This window comes from Triturus cristatus, chromosome 4_1 (assembly GCF_964204655.1).
Source record: "Triturus cristatus chromosome 4_1, aTriCri1.1, whole genome shotgun sequence".
NCBI lineage: Eukaryota > Metazoa > Chordata > Amphibia > Caudata > Salamandridae > Triturus > Triturus cristatus.
The window spans coordinates 591,389,344-591,410,695 of NC_140585.1; the positions used below are offsets into that span (position 1 = coordinate 591,389,344).

Consider the following 21,352-nt stretch of genomic DNA (forward strand, 5'->3'; position numbering starts at 1 on the left):
GTCTACGAACGAGGTGCGCTTCCCCCCGACTCTTCGAGAGGCCCTTTTAATAACACTACTCAAGCCAGATAAGAATCCAGACCACTGTGATTCCTACAGACCTCTTTCACTTATAAATACTGATGTCAAAGCCTTAGCAAAAATGCTAGCCACTAGATTACAAGCCCTGATGCAACACCTAGTACTACCTGATCAATCAGGATTTATTCCTGCACTCTCAAAAACCCATAATTTACACTTGATACTCCTTACGTCATCAACTCGACCCTGAACTGCCCGCAGCAGCTGCTTTATTGGATGCTGCCGGCATTTGACTCTGTGGAGTGGGAATTTATATTTGCGATCTTATGCAAAATGGGGTTCCCGCAAACCTTTCTTTGCTGGATCCAGCGGTTGTATACTAAACCGGTCACCAGAATTCGCACAAATGGTAACACAGCTCTCCTTAACCATTTTTCATTTATAGAAGAACCAATCAAGGCTGTCCCCAATCTCTGTTGTTCACATTTGCCCTTAAGCCACTGGCGTGCAAAATACGTCAACGACACACAAACGCAGCTCTGCAGTTCCGACTGCAGCATACAAGCATTTCATTATACACAAATGACATGGGTCTCTATGTCTGCAACCTGACAGACAACTTAACTCCTCTGATAAGGGAATACATCCATTTTAAAAGAAACTCAGGTCTGAGTATACATTGGTCTAAATCTATGGTTATCCCACTGACGCCCTGTACACAGCAGTTTGTCCTAGACTTTCCCCTGCCATGGTAAACAGGCCCTGTGAAACACCTGGGGATCTGGGAACACTGAGATCCGGAAAAGGTAGTCCGTGAGAACTATGGGAGAGGCAGGTGGCCCGTTGGATCCGGTTACCGATGTCCTTGGCAGATCGCATAGCGATCCAAAAAATGATAGTATTGCCACACTTCTTGTATCTATACCTCAACATACATACCCATCACTCTGACACAACAATTCTTTCTGAAATTGCGTTCTAATGTGAGCATGCTCTCGTGGGCGGGCTGGCAACCAAGAGTTGGCTGGAAGGAGCTCACACGCTCATATGCCTAAGGAGGATTGAAGAAACTTGAATGGCACATCAAAAGAGACTCTGAGAATGACCACTGGACAAAATTACTATGCGACATAAAATGCAACAACAGTAGTCGCTTCAGGAAAACAGTCAACGGAATCATCCGTCCATATCACACCGGTATTGGGTCAAACATAACAGAATCAACATGGATAAACTACCTGTCAAGCCATTTTAATAATCCAACTGAAACACCTGGCAATTATCACACAAGCTTTTTTATGCCGCAAGTACATATCAGCCAGACCTCAACCTACCCGAGCAACCAAGAACTTGGTGACAATGAAAACAGCCAACTAGGTGACGCCAGCCATCATCCCCTGGAAATAATAAAGAAACAAAATTGTAAAAGGAAGGAGAGAAGGAGCACCAGGCCCGAATGGCATTCCTCCGGCTTTCTACAAAGCTAAGCCGGATGCCTGGGTGGATATTTTTCATTCTTTATTCACAGACATCAGGCGGTTGGAAATAATACCAGAGCTCTGGAAAGGGTCAATCATAGCACCAATCCATAAAAAAGGGGACAAGGCTGATCCTAACAATTATCGCCTAATAGCTTTGATTGATAATGAGGCAAAATACTTTTCAGGTACAATACTTGAAGAACTAACAAGCTGGGCAGAGGCCAGTCTTACTATACCGTGGAATCAGACTGGGTTCCGTAAATCAACAAGTACCACCACCAACATCCTTACAATATCCCTAACAATCGACGCAGCCAAAACCTCCAAGCAACCATTACACCTGTGCTACATCGACTTTAGTGCTGCATTCGACAGTGTGGATAGAGGCAGACTGTGGAGGAAACTGGATCAATGGGGTGCACCAGCACATACGGTAAAAATGCTGAAGCTTTTACACACAAATACCTGGGTGCAGGTGAAACTAGGCGATGGTAGTCACATCACCAAGAAAATTTACACCTCAAAAGGCTTGAAACAGGGTTGTGTGCTTGCACCAACCCTGTTTAATCTATATCTGGCTGATCTGCCAAAAGTACTTAATACCTGTAACTCTCATTCCCCGCGGTTAGGTGGGATTTCAATGTCCAAGCTAATGTACACAGACGACGTAGTCCTGCTCAGCCACACATACGTCGGACTACAGAACCTCCTGACGGCAATGCAGAACTACGCCGAAGAGAACAATCTAAGGATAAACCTGCAAAAAATTCGGACGATGACAATCCGAAAAATCAAAACGATACGCCAGAGAAATTGGTTCCTTGGTAATAGAAAAATTGACGCGGCAGATGAGTATAGATACTTAGGAGTAATAATAGACAAAGGAGGCTTGTTTAAATCTCAGATGAAGGAGGAAAGAAGAAAGGGCTTGTTAATGGCCATAACTCCGAAAAATCTTGCGCACAAACTCACGGGGCCGCTCCTGACCCCCTTACTAAGGGTAGCCCAGGCAAAACTTCTTCCCACAATTGCATACAGTAGTGAAGCAATGCGGGGCAGAGACGCTAAGCAATTAGACAACCTGCAGGTCAAAGCCTATAAACAAATGTTTTGTCTTCCGAACTACATCTCTCCAGCCCAGGTTAGGTTGGAGTTTGGGCTCCTGCGACAAGATCTCGCCAGACAAGGTGCATATATCATCTGTTGGTTTAAGATCAAAAGCTCTCGATCCCACATGCTTAACAGCTTGCAGTGGCAAGAACTGCAACACAGAGACACGTCCCAAGCCAGAGCTTACCTCCAGTCAGCCTTGGAATACACTAAACTACAGGAACTCTGGGACGCCCAAATTGGATACTACACTTTTAAAAAACTAGCCTGGAAGGTCATTAAACAAGCGTCACTGATTGAAGACAAGGCAACCTTTGCTAATAGGGCTCATGCCTGGATGACTCTGAACACATATAAGTCTCTGACCCCACAAACATACTTCAACCAGGGGTACTCTAAAGCAGCAAAAATGAGCTTTTTGAAGTACAGACTGGGAGTTCTGCCTTGTGCCCAACATCTTCCGCCATGGCAACGGCGGATAGGTCAAGACTCCTGTAGCCTGTGCAAAGCTAAGCAAGGTGACATTTTACATTTAATCTGCCTATGCAAAAATATGGCTCAAGACCGGCAGAAACTCCTAAAAAACCTATTTAACATAATGGGTATCCGAACAAGGAGACAAGCGGTACTAGCATGTTTAATCCAGACAACACTCAGTTAAATTGCCGCCTAGCAAAATTTTTAACGCTTGCTGAACAAAAACGGCAAAAAAACTTGGTAACTGACCAAAAAATCATCAACGTTTCTCTAAACTCCGAATGAGATACGGATCCGTCTCAGTCAGATCTTAAGGACTTATCCTCAGTCACAAGAAAGCCCCTTTGAACGAACAATGAACTTGCCTGCTCACCCCGCTGCTGTTGTACACAATTGCTCTTTTAAACTTAAATTTTTGCACATAATCTATATTATTTATAACTAAATTGCAAACGTGTATGTTTTAACATTAAGCTACTAGCACGACGGCACTTCAGAACAAATTTCAGATAATAGCCTAAATTTATTGACATATTGGCTATTTGTACAAGGAAACGGCTCAAAACCTAATGAAAAAAGTACCTGTTTTATAATATTTTTTTTTTAACTGATTTTATTGGTATTATGCACTGTTAACAAATGTTATATTGTTCTGGTTTTTATTAACTAAACAATACATTTATTCTTATTCTAAGGAGGATTCGGAGTTCCAGACTTACAACTGAATTCTCTCTGTGCATAGGCACACTACAAGCACTATTGGCTACATCCACACAATCACCTTCCCCATGTCGCTATAGAATCAGACGAAGCACACCTGACCCCATTGGCCGCCCTCGTACCACAAATAAGACGAGGCATCCCTCGATCGGTGATAAACCCGGTTCAAAGCACTATAGTAGCATGGGGAACACTGGAGCAACGTGTCCATAAGCTCCAACTTTACGCTATGGCCCTCCCATTGTTGCATCACCCCGAAATATCTGTAACAATAGAGCATAGGGCACAGGAAATACTGAACGAAACAGGTTTACACACCATGGGTGACATGTTCCATGAAGGACAATTTGTTAATTTCCCAGACATTTTTACGGACACAGCCCACATTCCATTAAAGCTCTTTACATACCTGTGACTTTAGCTAGCAATCAAAAATCTATATTTATCATTCCCCCAGGAACCCCTAACACTTCATACCCTACAGACACTATCGATGGCACCCACATGCATACATCTCATAACCAAACACTATAATGCGGCACAGCACGAACAACACAGACATACTTAACAGGCACTATAGAGATGGAAGACCATGCTGGACACACCTCTATCCACGAATGACTGGGGATTCTGCTGCACACTTCCGAAGATGCTTACACCAAACTGCAATCTGCGCATTATCCATTTTAAATTCCTGCAACAAACATACTACACGCCAACACAACTCCATATGTATGGCCTATGGGGGATGATAAATGTATACAATGTGGAGCCATGCAAGCAGACTTTATACATGTCGCATGGGCATGTCCCCTTGTATGGCAATATTGGGAGGAGGTGACGAGCGCATTGGGAACTATGCTAGCAGAACCAATAGCTAACACCCCACAGATTTGTTTATTATGCCTGGTTAAAACACAAAGATCATCCAATCGCAGACTGCTGGCTTTTGCCCTTTTATTGGCCTAACAACGTATTGCCATGAAATGGGATAGTAAGCGAGCTCCGGACACGAAGAACTGGATAATGGACATGGTATATTAAAAGGAACAGTTGGAACCATATGCAGAGGAGCTACCAGTTGCCTCTCAACCAAGGGATTTTTGGGGTCCACTGATTCAATACTTGCAAGCACAGCCTGACGCACAAACAGGGGGCGGGGGGGATAGGGATAATCAAATGATAAACGTCATGATGGAAGGAAACCAAGGATGCTATAAGACCCTGTAACAGGAAGTAGGGTATAAAAAAATGGTAAAGTCGTACTTAGGTGCCTAATGTTACTGTGCTGATTACTATATGATTGTATTGTATGCCAAATAATTAATAGAAAAAAACCTCACACAAAGAGAGACGTATCTTCAGTTATCCCACATGTTAACTGCATTACAGGGATGATCTTAATTACCTCTCGTAAAACCCATCTAACAGATATATATATATATTCTCTACTGATTGAGGCTCAACTCTCATCAGAAACTTCGATTACTTTGCGACAATGGTGAGAAGGCAGGCTCAAATCCAAGTTTCAGGAGGGAGAATGTGAGGAAATAGTAGTGACCTATAACAAAGGACTTAAAGAATCCCACATGAAATGCAGCTTTTTTAATATCCTAAACAGTTGGCACTAGTCGCCAGCGAATGTATTCCAAGCAAAATTGAGCACCAATTAAAATGTTGGCAGTGTGATACACAGGAGAGTGACATAGTACATCTTTTATGGAAATGTCCCTTCCTAAGTACTTATTGGCGCCAAATTTGGAATCACATGAAACTAGATATTTTGATACAAATACCCTTGATAGCCAGGATGACACTCTTACATGATACTGTACCCATACAGGGCTACTTAAAATTGGATAGCTGATGGGTCTCAACGGCAATGGGAGGAGCTAAGATAGCTCTCCTTAACTTTTGGGAGACTGATAAGGTATCAACATTACAAACGTGGTTAGAAGTCATGTACAAAGTAGCTACATTAGAAAAAGGTGATTTATATATGTGTTGATAAACTCTTGCAATTTGAAGGGATCTGAGAATGTTTTCCATCACAAAACGAAAATTGATTGCCGTCTTAATCCAGAATCTCCCTGTGCGGTCAGCAGCAATAAGTCAGTCCTCACTACATTACCCTCACATTATGTTATGCTATGTTGCTACCTCAGTACACTCATCTATCACCCCCCTAGCCCAACCGAAATATAGACTGACAAAATTGTTGCTTATAATGATGTACAGATGATGAGTGATCCCCTTTAGCACGTTGGACTGAGGATGATCTATCGGAATTGCATAATATGTTAGTGGGACAGGATAATGAACAAACGGATATCTGGTATTAGTTTGCTATAAAAAAAATATATATGTATACATAAAAGTATGAATATTGTAAGTTTCCAGCTATGGGCGTTCTTTTTTCATCACAATACAGGTTAGTATGAACACTGCAATTGGATATTGCTGTTTTGAACACTGTGATATTGCTATAGGCAAATAAATAAGCGTGATCCTAAAATAAAGGTAGGATACAAATTTGTAGAACTTCACCTGGTGCTGGCATCAAGATGAGAGACGTTTGTGTGCGAGTAGGTCCTAGCAAGTGAAAGGAGAATGCAGCTCGTACAGATGAATGAAAGGAGGAAGATCTACTACAGCCATGGGGGCAGATGCTGCGAAATCTAATTGAGCCCCCTCTACCTCAAACCCAGACAAGGAAGTGGAGGACAATGATAATGTGAGGGAACTGTGATCAGTGTTATAGTGAGGGTATAGGACAAAATCTCAAGAGGGATAGTTTGGCTCAGTAGTAGTGAATAATTTCCAAAACTTTCAGAAGAAAGAAAAAATTACCTGAATTAGGTACCTCTGATGCAACATGGAAAGCACATGGCCTTGTTCTCTTAAAAGTGAAATTGTATTTTCTTTTGCTCTTAGAAAACAATAAAAAGATTGTTCCATATATGTTTGTTCTACCAATGGCACAACACTATCAATCACCACACTAAATGTTAATGGCATGTCCCATTTTATTAAACTATGAAGGCGTTAAATGTGCTGACATACCCCTCATTCAAGAAGATCACAGAATCTTGAAGCTAAGAAGAGAATGGGTGGGCATGGTGATTATTAGTAGTACTAGAACTGTAGGCTCCCGGTGATGCCCTTCTAATACACATAACTGTTTTTAGAACATTGGTGTCACCATCTGTCACTCAAAGTTCTCAGGAAGATAGATTTGCTTTTTTGAAACGGAAAACACTAGTTAAACCACTGATATAAGGAGTGCAATGTGCATCAAGCACACACAAACAACATTTTCTATCCAGTCTTTCTAGGTTTCTTTTTGAATTTGAGCATTTACCGGTTGTTAGTGGGGTATGGTAGGGATCAACGGCAGAAGAGGACCTAGTTACGGACCGTATTTTAGATAGATCTGGGCACACCGATACATACAAAATCAGTGATGGAGCACTACTACATGATCTACTGGGCGACCACAATATGCTGGATAGCTGACTTCTTTTACTACGACTGGTAGACTATACTTTTTCACCCCTGCCCTCGTGGTACATGCTCACACAGGTTATATCCTAGTCCAGAGCCGACATCTTCTACTACTGTATTTGCCACTATGACGTACAGGATGGAGGTATAACTGACCATGCTTCAAAACTTTAGGGCCTCGTTCAGGGCCATATTACACCTCCACCAGCTCGATGACACATGCACGCAATGTCCTATAAATAGACCCAGGGTAAATAAACTCTTACGTCTCACATCTGCACATATGTAGAGGAGAATGAGGAGTCAGTAAACTCGCACAGACTCTGTGGGCTGTAGGCAAGCCCACATGGAGGGGCCATTTTGTGTGAGACTATAGGCACTGCCAAATGACAGCCAGTGACCAAATGCTCCTGGAACAACCCATCAGGGTTCGGACCCTGTAGTATGAAGACGATTCCTGTCCTGATTCTAAAACACTTTGTGTAGAGAGCCAAGTTCTTGCTCAAATGTTTTTTTTTTTTACTGCTAGCATGGGTGAATGTTAAGCTAAAGCAGCTGCTTTATGAACATGTGGCAGCACAGTCACGACAGAGAATGACGATTCTTATAGAATGAATTAATATAAAATTGCGATTTTATTAAAGACAAGGAGCCTAGAATTATGCATAAAATTTGGATTCACTTTTTAGGTCTCGCCTGAGACAGCGCTTTAGCGCTGCTCTCGCGAGAGCTTTTGTTAAAGGGGGATCTGGAAGTGCAAACGAGTGCTTTTCAGGCCTCCAAATACAGTGCATGTGCGCCGGGCGCGCGCACCATTTGGCAGCCTGAAAAGCACTGCCTGATCACTTTCACGGCTGCTTTGATGTCCTCAGTGAGCCGCGCGGCCACTGAGGACATCAAAGCGGCCGTGAAAGTGCACACCATTTGCCACCCCCTTCCTGCGGTGTCTTAAAGTAGCTTCGTGAAGCTCAGATAGAAAGGGGCCTCGCCAGGGCGATTTACAGCTTAGGGTAAAGCACAGCACTTTGTGTACATGGTTCACAGCGGCGGGAGGGGAGTGCCAGCATTCCAAGATTTACGATAGGAATCATTCGTTTTATGTCACTACGTGCGTCTGTATAGCGCCTTTGTGCGATCCCGTAGTGTTTTCGGAATCGCGGCGCCCTTTTCGAGTTTAATGTTTGGATACTTTAAGCACGTGGTCGTAGAACAGCTGCTCCGTTGAACGTTTTAGTTTGTTTATATTTAATGTTCAGCCCAGAGCACACGTATAGTCGGGGGGACTAATTATCATATGCAAATCACAATCGCATCGCAGGAAATGACATCACAATAAGTGGTTTTATGCCCTTATAATAATTTGTTGTTGTTATATTTTTTAGACACCACGTCTATATTTTCCACATTTCAATTGGGAAATAAGTTCGGAAATGGCTGAAAGTGACAACATTTTTAAATAGGCAGGTGAATCTTAGAAATTGCATGTTTACACGGCTTTTAGTGAGTAGGCAACTTGTGTAGGATGTATTCCTTAAACATTAAACTTGATCTTAATGTGAGTTTGCTTCCTGCTCTAGTTCTTTATCCAGCTTCGAACCACAACAGTTACTAAATTGAATTCATGTTTTTTTTTTACGAAGGAGAGCTGTTTCCACATTGTCTCTTTTTGGGCGAGATTTAAAGGTATGCCCCTTCACAGGAAATGTGTGGGCTGGAATGTGGTGTGCAGTAATGGCATGGAGTTTCCTGTATGTGCTGAAGTGATGTCATCTAAGGAGACCTAAGGCCTGTGTTTATCCCGCATAGCGACTGCTATCAAACAAGCATCGGCAAACTGTCTTTAAACAAATGCGATCGCCCCAAACACACTTTGACGTTTCAATGAACGTGTGTGTTGTTTGGCAGTGTTCTTTGCTTATCTGCCAATTACTGCCTCAGAAGGCACGTGTGCCTTTTCCTCCAGGCACAAAATTAAGAATATCCGTAACAGTTGACTGCTCACGGCTCTAGTGCCCTTTCGCATTTCCTGTCACCCTTCAGCTCAGCGGCTGTATCCATAACAGCTAGACACCGACAACATAAAGATAACAAGCATTTGCAATGCAATAGGTCTCGCAGTTACGAGAGTTTCAGGTATTGACATTGTAAATAACAATGCCTTTTATTTATGCTTAAAATAAAAAGGCATTATTATTTGTAATGTCAATAGCTCAAACTCGCGTAAATGTGAGACCTATTGCATTGCAAATGCTTGTTCTGAGCAGCTTCTGAAAAGCTTACAGTAACTGAACTTAAAATTGGTGAGGAGAACATGGCAGCTGCCGCTTGAGCCGACAGATGCACGAAATCACCTGCACTGAAGGCGCAAGTATAATCACTCCAGAAGACACACATAAAAGTCTGTGGAACGCGTCCTACCTTATATACTGCCACACAGGCACATGTACAGCCAAGATGAACCCCAATTGCCGCCATGCCGATGCCGGGATCACAGCCGATCAAACCGGCACATACTGTGAAATAAAGAAAGGACAAGTCAGGCAGAAGCGACTCTGAATGCCGGCTAGGCGACGGGCATCACAATTTTTTCCGATTCACGTCAGTACAAGCGTAGCAAATATTAGATGACTGGAACTGCACAAGTGATTTAGAGATGCGGTCATGAATGCGAACATGCTTTTTGCAGTTTGATTCATTTTTTAATGTTATTTACTGATGGATAAAATAAGGTGCACATACAATAATGTATTTTTTTCCCAACCAATTAAAACCGAGAACACAAATGTGGCCAACCACAAGTCAGGAGTTGCAACCAATAGACTACCTTTTATTAGTATGACATCGCCATAGAAATAGAAAAGACCGTTGTTGCGTCTTTTAATAACATTTCCCATCACAGTATGGCCACTACGTGGGCCAAAGACAGAAAAAATATGGATTGTCGCTAGTCTGTCGTTTATGTCGTTCGTTTTCCGAGTCTAACTGAAGTGCTGTAATGGCGAGTGTAGGGTCAGTCATGCTTGGTCTGTTGTTCCTTTGTTGTTTCCCGGCCGGGGGTTGTCAGGCGTTAGATTGTGAAGGTGAGCGGATCTGTGCTGCTTGCTTTGTGTAGAAGTACCCCTTCCACACTAACCGCATGGGAGTCTTATACTGCAATGCTCATCAATGGAAGAAGATTGGACCGTGACCCAGTTCATAGTTCACGTTGAAGTGACCTGCGCCCGCATGTGCTTTTGTGCAGTGATTTGTTTGCATGCGTCCGTGTAGCTCGTATAATCATACATTACAAATCATAAACACCTTTACAAATCAACAGGAATTATAAATAATGCAAAGGAGTCTGCACGTTGTAAATAACGTTTATAGCTCTTAGTCTCGTCCAACTCATTACTGAAAGAAGAATATCGTAATTTTCAGTACCGGAAACAAAACAGGAAATGAAAATCTTAATTCCACACACCCTCAGTTGGGTACTATAAATAGGTTAGCTTCCCAGAGTACTTCACCGCGCTGACCATGTGAACCAACTTCACCTGTGACAGTGTCACAGATCAATAAGAAAACCAAAACTGTGACTAAAAAATTTACAATGACTGTGGAGTAAAGAGGCTACCGCCTCGGAACCCAAGATACATACCACTGTTAAAAGGACTCGGACAGCCAGAGAAGAAGACGTAGGCTGTACTTTGAGTAACCCACAGCTTTAACAAGAGCTTGTACCAAGGAGGTTGGGTGAGTCATAATGGCTGGGAGGAGGACTGGATGAACTGAGCATAATGAAGACTATAGGAAAGTAATAGGGTCATTACCGCTCTTGTTATTTGTTGTTGTTTTTTTTGCAGATTTATATAGCATGGAGCGCTTTACCTGAGCACCGGTTGCGTTACACAAGGACACGTGTTTTTTTTGGGTAGGCACGAAGAGATTAAGTGATTTGCCCAGAATCACAGGATGTGGACTCACCCGAGGCTCGAACCTTGATTTCTCAGCCCACATCCCCTCTGTCCCTCGTCGCAGTCATTACTTAATTAGGTACACTACTTGTCGTATCGCCATGCCTGTCCTGAATGCATCCCAAGGTCAGACATGGCAGGAAAGGGAAGAGGAGGAGTATGGGGGGAAAGTTCAGTTCGCGCCGGTACACGATGTAATAAAGACGTGTTACATGGCTGCCGGTGTCCTGTGTGTTTTTGGGGCTGGGAACACAAAATCTGGCGACGAGGGTGGGATGCGGAGTCGCCCCCCTCAACTTCCCGCCATATAAAAGATTAACGGACGTAGCGCACGCTGCCGCGAGTGAAGAGCGGAGCATCTATGCTGCCGGAGAGCACGCAAGTGACAGCCCAGCATGCTAATGCGGCCTGCGACCGGGAGACACATCCAAGAACCTGAAACTCAGGGATAGAACTGCAGTCCACACAAAGGGACATCACACGAAGCCAGGGGTAAGCCAAAACAAAATACACTTTGAAGAGAACATGCAGGAGTCATTTTGGCAGCCATTTTGGAGTCAGGCATGCTGCATTGATTAAGCTTAGTCCAAATGCGGCGGCCATCTTAGAGTCAGGTGACACATACAAAAACTCCCTAGAGCCCACCAAAAGCGATACCAAGACCCATAGACGTCACTGAGGCCTGCCAGAGCCACATTTGTGCCCCACCATGTCAGACCCCGACTCCTTGCAACAGGCGGTGCCTGGCCCTGCACAAACTGCCTCACAGCCCGGACCTATACTCATGGGGGTATCGTACCTGCATCCTCCCGAGCCCTTAACACTGACATCTGGAAACAGTATGGGCCCCAAGTGGAAGAGCTGGCTTGAGGATTTTGAAGACTTCATGAAGGGGTCGCAAGTCTGTGACTCTAACCAACAACTCATAGCCCTACGAAATCTAGTAGGCAAAGACGTTGGACACGTTATTAAAGAATTACCTCCAGCTAATGCTGCGTCTTATGAGGATGTGAGAGAAGCTCTAAATAAGAAGTTCCTTCACAAGCGGAACCTAGATTACGAGCGGTACACATTCAACCTTCTGTCTCAGGAGCGAGATGAGCCCATGGGCGATTTTATCTCCCGCCTCAAGCAACTAGCTCGCTAATGCGAGTTTGACAACTTCAACACAGAAGACGCACTTTGCCTACCTATTATTGAAGGGTGTCAATCCGAATCACTACGCCGCCGACTGCTAAAGAAGAACTACTCCCTCGACGAGATAGAAGAACTCACCCGTATCAATGACCAAGCAGAAAAGCATGCGAAAAAGATGGAGGCCAGCAAAACTGAGAAAAAAGAACAAGCTCTCCGTGTACAATCTCACACAGACCCGAGGCGCCGTCCGGACCGTCACAAGTCAAGAAGATTTACAAGGTCACCTCGCACAAAGTCACCCCGCAGCGGGCCCAAGAGCAGTCACTCTCAGAGACAACCACCACAGTGTTACCGGTGTGGTCAAGACTATCCTCACACGGGTCAGTGTCCAGGCATTGCTCAACAATGCCACCAATGTGGGAAAGACAACCATTTTGAGGCTGCTTGCCAAACCCGTCGCACGGAAATGAGACAGACCAAGCAAAACACAGGGTCACGCCACCACGTGAGGGCTGTACAAGGACGAAGAGACTGCTCAACATGTTCGTCAAGGTCCAGTCGCACAGCTCATACCGATCCTAGCGGTCAACGTCCAGAGAGTCGTCCTCCCTCACTCCCATATCACAAGACAGTGATGAATATGTGTGCATGGTGGCAGACCCAGACAGACTGAAGAAGTATTCGTGGCTACACATCCGAATGGGAAGCCATTCCGCCAAGTTTGTTCTAGATACAGGCACATCACTCAACTACATTTGTGCCACCGAGTACCAGAGTATGAATCCAAAACCGAAACTGGAGCCAGCCGCAGTACAAGTCTTCACATGGATGTCCAGAGAACCATTGCCATGTCTCGGACAATTTCGTACAACGCTGACATTCAAAGACAGGCAAATTTGAGCGCAAATCCATGTGATTGAATGCCCTGAAGCAGCAGAGTTCCTTCTCAGTTTACCAACAGCGGAATGCCTGAAGCTAGTCGAGATCCTGTACAAAGTGGACGACTTGCCAGACATTGTCAACAAGTTCCCGAAGCTGTTCAGTGGCCTAGGGAAGCTAGCTCACTTCAAGGTCAAGCTGCATATGAACGAGCAAGTAAAACCAGTCGCACAGCATCACAGGAAGGTGCCATTCCACCTACAGCAAGCGGTAGATGATGAACTTCAAGACCTACTAAAGGCGGACTTCATAGAAAGATCAACCGGACCCACTCCATGGGTGTCGCCAGTAGTAGTCGTGCCCAAGAGAGGTTAGGACAACAAGGTACGCCTGTGTGTGGATATGCGAGCTCCGAACACAGGCATTGAAAGGGATCGGCACCCAGGACCCCACATCAGCGACATGATCACACGCCTGAATGGAGCGACGGTCTTCTCGAATCTGGGCCTCAACAAGGGATACCACCAACTTGAGTTGCATGAAAAATCGAGATACATCACTACATTCACCACACACCAAGGGCTTTTCAGATATAAGCGCCTCAACTTCGAGATCTCATCAGCCGCCGAGATTTTTCAGGAGGCTATCCGGCGAGTAATACAATACATCCCAAATTCATTCAAGTACAGTGACGACATCTTGTTTTTTGGAGAGACCCAGAAAGATCACGACAAAGCGCTAGACCGAGTGTGTCACACCCTCATCAACGCCAATCTCACACTCAACCAAGATAAATGTGAGTTCATAAGTCAACTCTCAAATTTTACGGCCACATTTTCTCAAAAGAGGGCATGAGACCTGACCTCGAAAAAGTATAAGCACTATCGCACACTTCACAGCCACATGATATCAGCGACGTCCGCTCGTTCCTGAGTATGGCTAGTTACTGCGTCCGTTACATCAAAGACTACTCAACCATCAGTTACCCGCTACGAGAACTGACTCAACAAGGGCAAAGCCTCCAGTGGTCAGCCAAGTGTGAACAAGCTTTCAACAAAATCAAGACAGCTGTGAGTTCAGCCATCAACTTAGCGTATTTCAACCCCAAACGGAAGACAGAAATCACGGTATACGCCAGTCCCGTTGGACTAGGTGCGATTCTGGCGCAATACAAAGACAAACAATGCCACATCGTTGCATACGTCAGTCGCAGCCTCACTGACACGGAAAAAGCATATTCCCAACCGGAAAAATAAAGCCTGGCAGTTGTGTTGGCGTGCAAGCATTTTCACCTCTTCGTATATGGCAAGCACTTCACACTCGTCACTGATCACCAAGCTCTGACAACCATCTTTGGGAACCCCCCGGTGAAGATGCCTCCGCGGATCAAACGATGGAGAATCCGTTTGCAAGACTATACATATACCATAATTCACAAACCGGGGAAGGCGGATTACATATCGCGGCATCCACAAGCTCTAACGCGAGTGCGACACTCTGTAGCCGAAGAATATCTCTACTTCGTCATTGACAAGCCTGCCCACCTGCCATTCCATTAGAAGCCAGCATTGAAGCTTCTGCTAAAGACCCACGCTCCAAAACCTCATGCATCGTGTCCGCACCGATTCGTGGAGACACCTGGAAGAGCCAAAGACGAGTGACACTATCAACACTCAGAAACTCATGGCATTCAAGCATATCAAGGATGAACTCTCCATCAGTGCTAATGGTTTGCTACTAAGAGATCGGAGGATTGTCATCCCTCACCAATTGAGACAAGGAATTGTCAACCTGGCACCCGAAGGACACCGAGGGGTGGTAGCCATGAAGAAAGCGCTGCAAGAGCGCATCTGGTTCCATTCCCTTGACCAGATGGTAGAGACCACACTTCAAGACTGCCCACACTGTCAATTGGTAGGACGAGAAGAATCACATGCCCCCCTGCAGATGTCAGACCTCCCAGACAGTGTATGGCAACAAGTAGCCGTCAACTTCTTTGGCCTGCTGAAATCGGGAAAGTACATCATCGTCATCATGGATGAATACTCCCGATTCCCCATCACTCACCAAATTTCCTCTACCAAAGTGACCACTGTCATACCTGTCATTGACGAAGCATTCGCTACATGGGGAATCCCCACGGTGGTGAAGACGGATAACGGACCACCTTTTAACGGACAGGGATTTGCAGAATTCGCGAGACACCTGAATTTCAAGCACCAAAAGATTACTCCCCTGTGGCCCGAGGCCCACGGGATGGTGGAACGATTTATGGCCACCATAAAAAAGACAATGCAACAAGCTGAACTAGCTCATCGTGACATTCAGCCAGCATTAACTAAAGTTCTACGGGCATACAGGACCACGCCACACAGCACTACAAATTAATGTCCCGCCACTCTTATGCTCGGGCGAATTCCATGCATCTGGATACCGACCGCAGATGTTGTCACACAATCCAGAATCACGACCTCAGACCACGAGTTGACCACTTCAGACATGCCAAGACATCTGACATCCGCGAAGGAGACTGCGTGCTGGTGAGACAAGAAAGGAAAACCAAAGCGTATAGCCGCTACCATGCTCATCCGTTACAAGTAACAAGAAGGAAAGGGGCCATGATAACTGCTGAGTCCGGAGTCAAGCGAACAACCAGAAACGTGTCACATTTCAAAAAGTGTGATACGACAGCATACGCTCAGGCTCGGAAACCTGACTGGGACACAGACGTGTCAAGTCAAGAAGAGAGCAGTCATGAAGAACCCAGAAGAGTGTCGGAGGCCTGTGATTTGAGAGAGGGGCACCTCTCTAGCCAACCACGAACCAGCCGACCATGAAGAGCCATTCGAAAACCCACCCGATTCATCGAAGAACTCTGAGAGAAACATTGAACGTTCAAAATACAAAAAGGGGGCCATGTCGTGTCGCCATGCCTGTCCTGAATGCATCCCAAGGTCAGGCATCGCAGGAAAGGGAAGAGGAGGAGCTTGGGGGGAAGGTTCAGTTCGCACCGGAACACAATGTAATAAAGACGTGTTACACAGCTGCTGGTGTCCCGTGTGTTTTTGGGGCTGGGAACACGAAACTACCAAAGCCAAAAATAGATCTTTGACATAATACAAAAACACAGAATAAACAGCAATATTTGACAAATCCCAGTGTATCTAATTGCTATTGAATAACAGTGGTTATACCATGTCTGCCTTCAAGACTACCACACCAGTTATTCTTTACCTCTTGTACATTCTATTCAATAGGTCTTATATAGCGCCTAGCTACCTGGAGGCCTCCTAGTGCTAGAACAGTCAACTAATGTTTAATAAGTGTGTTGTCTGAGGCCATGGTTCTGACCGACCGATCTATTCCAACGAAACTCACTGAACTTCTGCACATGATAACACTATACAACCAGGGGAGCGACCTTGGACAGCCCTGATGGATAGAGAGCTGTTGTTCCAAATTCTGGGTGCATAGAAGGAAAATGCCACTGTCTTGTCTCTTTCTCTTTTCTACACTTCTTAGTCTGCAGTGTGATGGTGTTCTGGCTGCGTGTGTGCCAAGATTCACCAGAGTGATTGGGATGCGGCCTGAGTAATTGCCAGTGGCTTATCGAAGATATAATTTTGCCATGAATCTTGGAAGGTTAATCCATTTCTGGCCCTTCTATTCATTCAGTACAAATATATCATATACTCATAGCTATGCAATCCAACACTTAGGTTTTTTCAATTGCCTTAACACCAGGTCTGTGAAGGACTCTTCAACCTCCTCCGTGGCAAATCCCATGTTCCCCCTAACATGGGTCAACAGCTCTGGCAATAACTCCTTTGAGGTATACTTTCCCTTTGCTCAGGTGCAGAGGAACAAGCATTATCAGATACACTGACTGGAATAGGTCAGAGTACATGGACTACTGATTAGAAATGCTTTTGATCCCTTTCTTTTTTAAGGAAAAATAATGTCTCTATGATAAACCTTTTAATTCTTTCTAACTTATCGCCACTCTTGCTCCTTTTGGCAGGAGAAAAGCAAGAGGAACGATTTGGGGCGGACAGATGTGGAGAACAATGTCTCCGTTTTCCTGCATCCTCACCCATTATTGCAACATGAAATACACTTCAACACTAATCACTGTGTAAAACTCCTTTATCTGTGCTTTTCACCTCATACCGAAATGAAAGTGCACCCATCCCAGTTTCGCTCATGCATTTACAGAATGATCGCTCCTGGTTCCACCGACATTGCAAATGAGCTGGTCAACGCCTAAAGGAAATATGGGCTTGTTCAAATCTCTGGTTTTGCACAGGCACAGCTAACGCCCGCTTTAACTTTGATTCATACCAAGCAGGAATCGGTACTATTTTAAAACACAGCATTTTGAAAAGTTCGGCACTGTAGGATACTGCTGTACCCTCAATAAATCTAAGCAAGACTCATCTTCCCCCAAGTAAGGCACGCTAGCAGTAAAATGGCATCAAAAAACAAAGTGATGGATGAAATTCTTGAATTAATCTCAGCCACTGGCGATCGCTTGGCTCACATCCTAATACATCGTTTTTCGCCCACCATGCCAACTCAGTTTGGACTTAGCCATATGCAAATCATTCTTTACCCTTCTCCAATGAGAACATTCCAGCCTGAACTGCCTGGCCAGGCCTTCCGTGAACCGGAAAACAAGCAAGCCAGGACTGGTTTTGCCCTACTTCTGGCTCATCAGCCAGGTTAAGCTTAGGTCCAGTGGCACAGGGAGCACAGGACAAACGTCTGGGCATTCCCGTCACAATTAGGGCAGCTTGGTAGTTCAGGCTTCCCTGTTCCCATTGGAGTCAAGACTGATTTGCATATAGCTCGGTCCAACCTGAGGTGGCATGGTGTGCAAAAGAATGGTGAATTGGGATGGGCCTGAGAAATTATCAGTGGCTGAGATTTATTCAAGCATTCCATCCATCACTTTTTTGTATACTTTAGTGTGCCACCTAAATGGGACATGAGTTCAGTGCCCACTTTGTTAATTGAACCAATCTATACCTGGCTGAGAAGCCCTAAGTAGGCCCAAACTGGACCTGGTTTGCTTCTGTTCTAGTTCAGGGAGGACCTGGCTTGGTAGTTCGGGCTGGGCTGTTTCCACTGGAGCAGGGTCAAGAATGATTTGCACATAGATGGGTCCAAAGTAAGGTGGCATGGTGTGCAAAAGAACGGTGGATTGAGATGCGGCCCGAGTAATTTACATTATGGAACACAATCCAAGCTCACAGAAGTTTGAAGAACTGAAAAGTTTGGTTACAACCACACATCTGAGCTTGGAAGCCTGCTGCCATGAACTTCTAAAACACAAATGAAAATTATCCCCCTAATGACAGCAGTAGAAGGATATAACACCCAATCAAAACTACAATAAGCAGCAATCCTCCAAGGCCCGGACAAATACATAATACTGAAGAAAACTTTGTTTCAGGAGCATTGAACTAAGATCGACAAGAGCAAGGGGGCTGACCCAAATCCCACTGTATTATTTTAGAAGTAGCAGGCCTTCGTCAACTTTCAGCTAAGACCTAACGATGAAACAACATTCATGTAAAACGATATATCCCAATTGTCGTTCAGCGGGCACATGAACAAAAAAAAGTTACAAGGTTCTTGTTGAGGCAATTTAAGGATTTTGTGCTGCTCCAGTCAAGTGTCTGGTTATGGCCTGAAATTTTGTCTCTCAAGACTGTCAAGGCATAGAGAATGTTGAGTTTTGGCATTGGGCGCAAGGCCTGGCAAAAGTGCTCTAGACTTTGTGCAGTAGCATCAGTGTGCTTGTGGTATTCTTGTGTTTGTGTGTGCCTAAGGTGTATGTCGTAGCATGTGCATGTTTTCAGCACATGTGATCTCCTGAGGTGGAATGTAAGGAAATGTGGATAGTAGACTCTTGGAGGGCTTATTTGTGGTAGCATATCTTTGCTGTTCCTTTGTGTAAGTTATGTTGCTGTTTGGAAATAAATCAACAGTTGTTCTTCCGAAGTCTGGTTGTCAGGGCGTACTACCCGGGAAAGCCGTATCTGACATGAGTGAGGAAATTTTCCTGACAGTAATCCCCACAATGAAGACAGTGCCTGTGCAGGCACCGCCATGGAGATTATGATGTCCAGTTCCCACAGGCTTTGCATGGCAGTCCCATCGCCATTAATAGGGGCTTTGGGGACCCCTAGCAGGGCTCCCGTCCCCCATGGGCCACCGCTATGTGGCCAGGGGGGCACATGTGGTGCCCCCCAACATCCATGCATCATGTGCCAGGCACCACATGGTGCCTGGCACACGGTGCATGGATGTTTGCAAACATGCCTTTTTTTTACTGCGGCTTGTGCTGCTGTCCTTTTCCGGGCGGCAGCACAAGCCACAATAGTAAAAGGCATGTCTCCGACCGCTTACATTGCAGTCTCATTATGATATGGCGAGTGGAAGCGGCAACTACTTGTCAGGTGGTCTTCATCCGTCTGCAGTGTTAGTCGGTCGTAAAAAGGCCCTAAATTCTGAAATATTGCTTGCAACTGGAGGTTTATGGAGAGAGGATATTTTCTCCAATTCCAGCAGCATGCCACAATGGGAGAATATGTGAACAAAAAACACAGCTTTTTAGTGTACTTCCCACTTGTCAGCAATTATGATCAGTCTGGCCTTTTCGGACAGGGCATATTTTGAGGAATATCGGTTTTATTATTCTTGATACCAGTCAAAAAGAAAAGTAATTTTTTGCTGATGTTATTCCCTGAGTTTTCCTGGAAAACTTTAGCCCCTACCCTGCACACCTTCAAGAAGAACCTCAAGACCTGGCTCTTCGACTGAACCGGAGCTGCAACCCCCCCAGCACCTTGAGACCCTCACAGGTGAGTAGCGTGCTCTATAAAACCCTGATTGATTGATTGACAACATTCAAAGCCAAGTCACTTGTACTTATACCGCCCCATATGTGTAAAAAGACTGTTATGTACTATGCTGTTTATCTAGATAGAAGAGATGTTAGTCCTTCTATGGGTATAGTTTGTAGAAATTGGTAGTGTCCTGTAGGGAACTAATCCTTCTCATTTAGGTGTGGCCCAAGGTGTCATTCTCTTAAAATTGCTGTAAGGGGGACCCCTCATGTCCACACCAATGGATATTTTGTGGATATCCAAGGAGTTTGACCTGATACTGGTGTCCTAATCCACAGTATTTTGGAGCTCTTTCTCCACCTGTTGTTGAAGAGACACTGTGATTCTAGGCTATAAGACAAATGGCTTTCTTTATGTGCAACATGATCTGTAAGTCCCTCTGTTTACCTGGACCATGAAAAAATATTCGGAACGTGTTCGGTATTGGGTGTTTTGAGTTCATGTTGAAAGTCTAGACTTGTTAGCTGCACTGTGACGTTACTAGGCAAACTGTGCGCATGTACTCCCCCTATTGAACAGGAATCTTCTGGTGCAGAAAGGTGGATATCCAAGGAGCTGGACCTGACACTGGTGTCCTAATTCACAGTATTCTGGAGCTCTTCCTCCACCTGTTGTTGAAGAGGCACAAGGTGATTTTAGGCTATGAGACAAATGGCTTTCTTTATGTGCAACATGATCTGTAAGTCCCTCTGTTTACCTGGACCATGAAAAAATATTCGGAACGTGTTTGGTGTATTTTGAGTTCATGTTGAAAGTCTAGACTTGTTAGCTGCGCTGTAACGTTATTAGGCAAACTGTGCATATACTCCCCCTTTTGAACAGGAATCTTCTGGTGCAGAAAAGTGGACCCATACTATGTCAGCGTATCTTGAAATTTCCCCAAATTCAGTACTCACTCACTTACGCAACAGAGTACTCTCTCTGCAGAACTCACAGTTTGCAGCCCGATTTAGAGGTGGGTGGACCAAAAGTATGTCGCAGTGGAGCATACTGCAGCTCCATCACTGACATACTCCTCCAAAGAACCAACGGAGTACGGGCTGATGGAGTTTAGCCATCCGACTTTCTGCCCAATTTCAAGTGGGTGGTCGAATAGCTTTTTTTTGTGGTTCCTGCCAATGTTAAGAGATATACGTGGGCCAACGCACATCTCTAG

The 21,352-nt window shown here is 44.8% G+C and overlaps 2 protein-coding genes across 2 annotated transcripts in view; one reads left to right on the forward strand and one right to left on the reverse strand.

The window, feature by feature from the left end:
- The window catches only part of HSPA14 (heat shock protein family A (Hsp70) member 14), a 209,650-nt gene extending 199,764 nt beyond the window's left edge, over positions 1-9,886 (reverse strand). Inside the window, exon 1 of the mRNA XM_085652930.1 lies at positions 9,732-9,886. Coding sequence (XP_085509056.1) covers positions 9,732-9,788 — 57 coding nt within the window. The 5' untranslated portion in view covers positions 9,789-9,886. The remainder of the gene's footprint in view (positions 1-9,731) is intronic.
- A 395-nt stretch (positions 9,887-10,281) lies between these two features.
- CDNF (cerebral dopamine neurotrophic factor) overlaps positions 10,282-21,352 on the forward strand; it is a 185,005-nt gene continuing 173,934 nt past the window's right edge. The window contains exon 1 of the mRNA XM_085652935.1: positions 10,282-10,393. Coding sequence (XP_085509061.1) covers positions 10,309-10,393 — 85 coding nt within the window. The 5' untranslated portion in view covers positions 10,282-10,308. The remainder of the gene's footprint in view (positions 10,394-21,352) is intronic.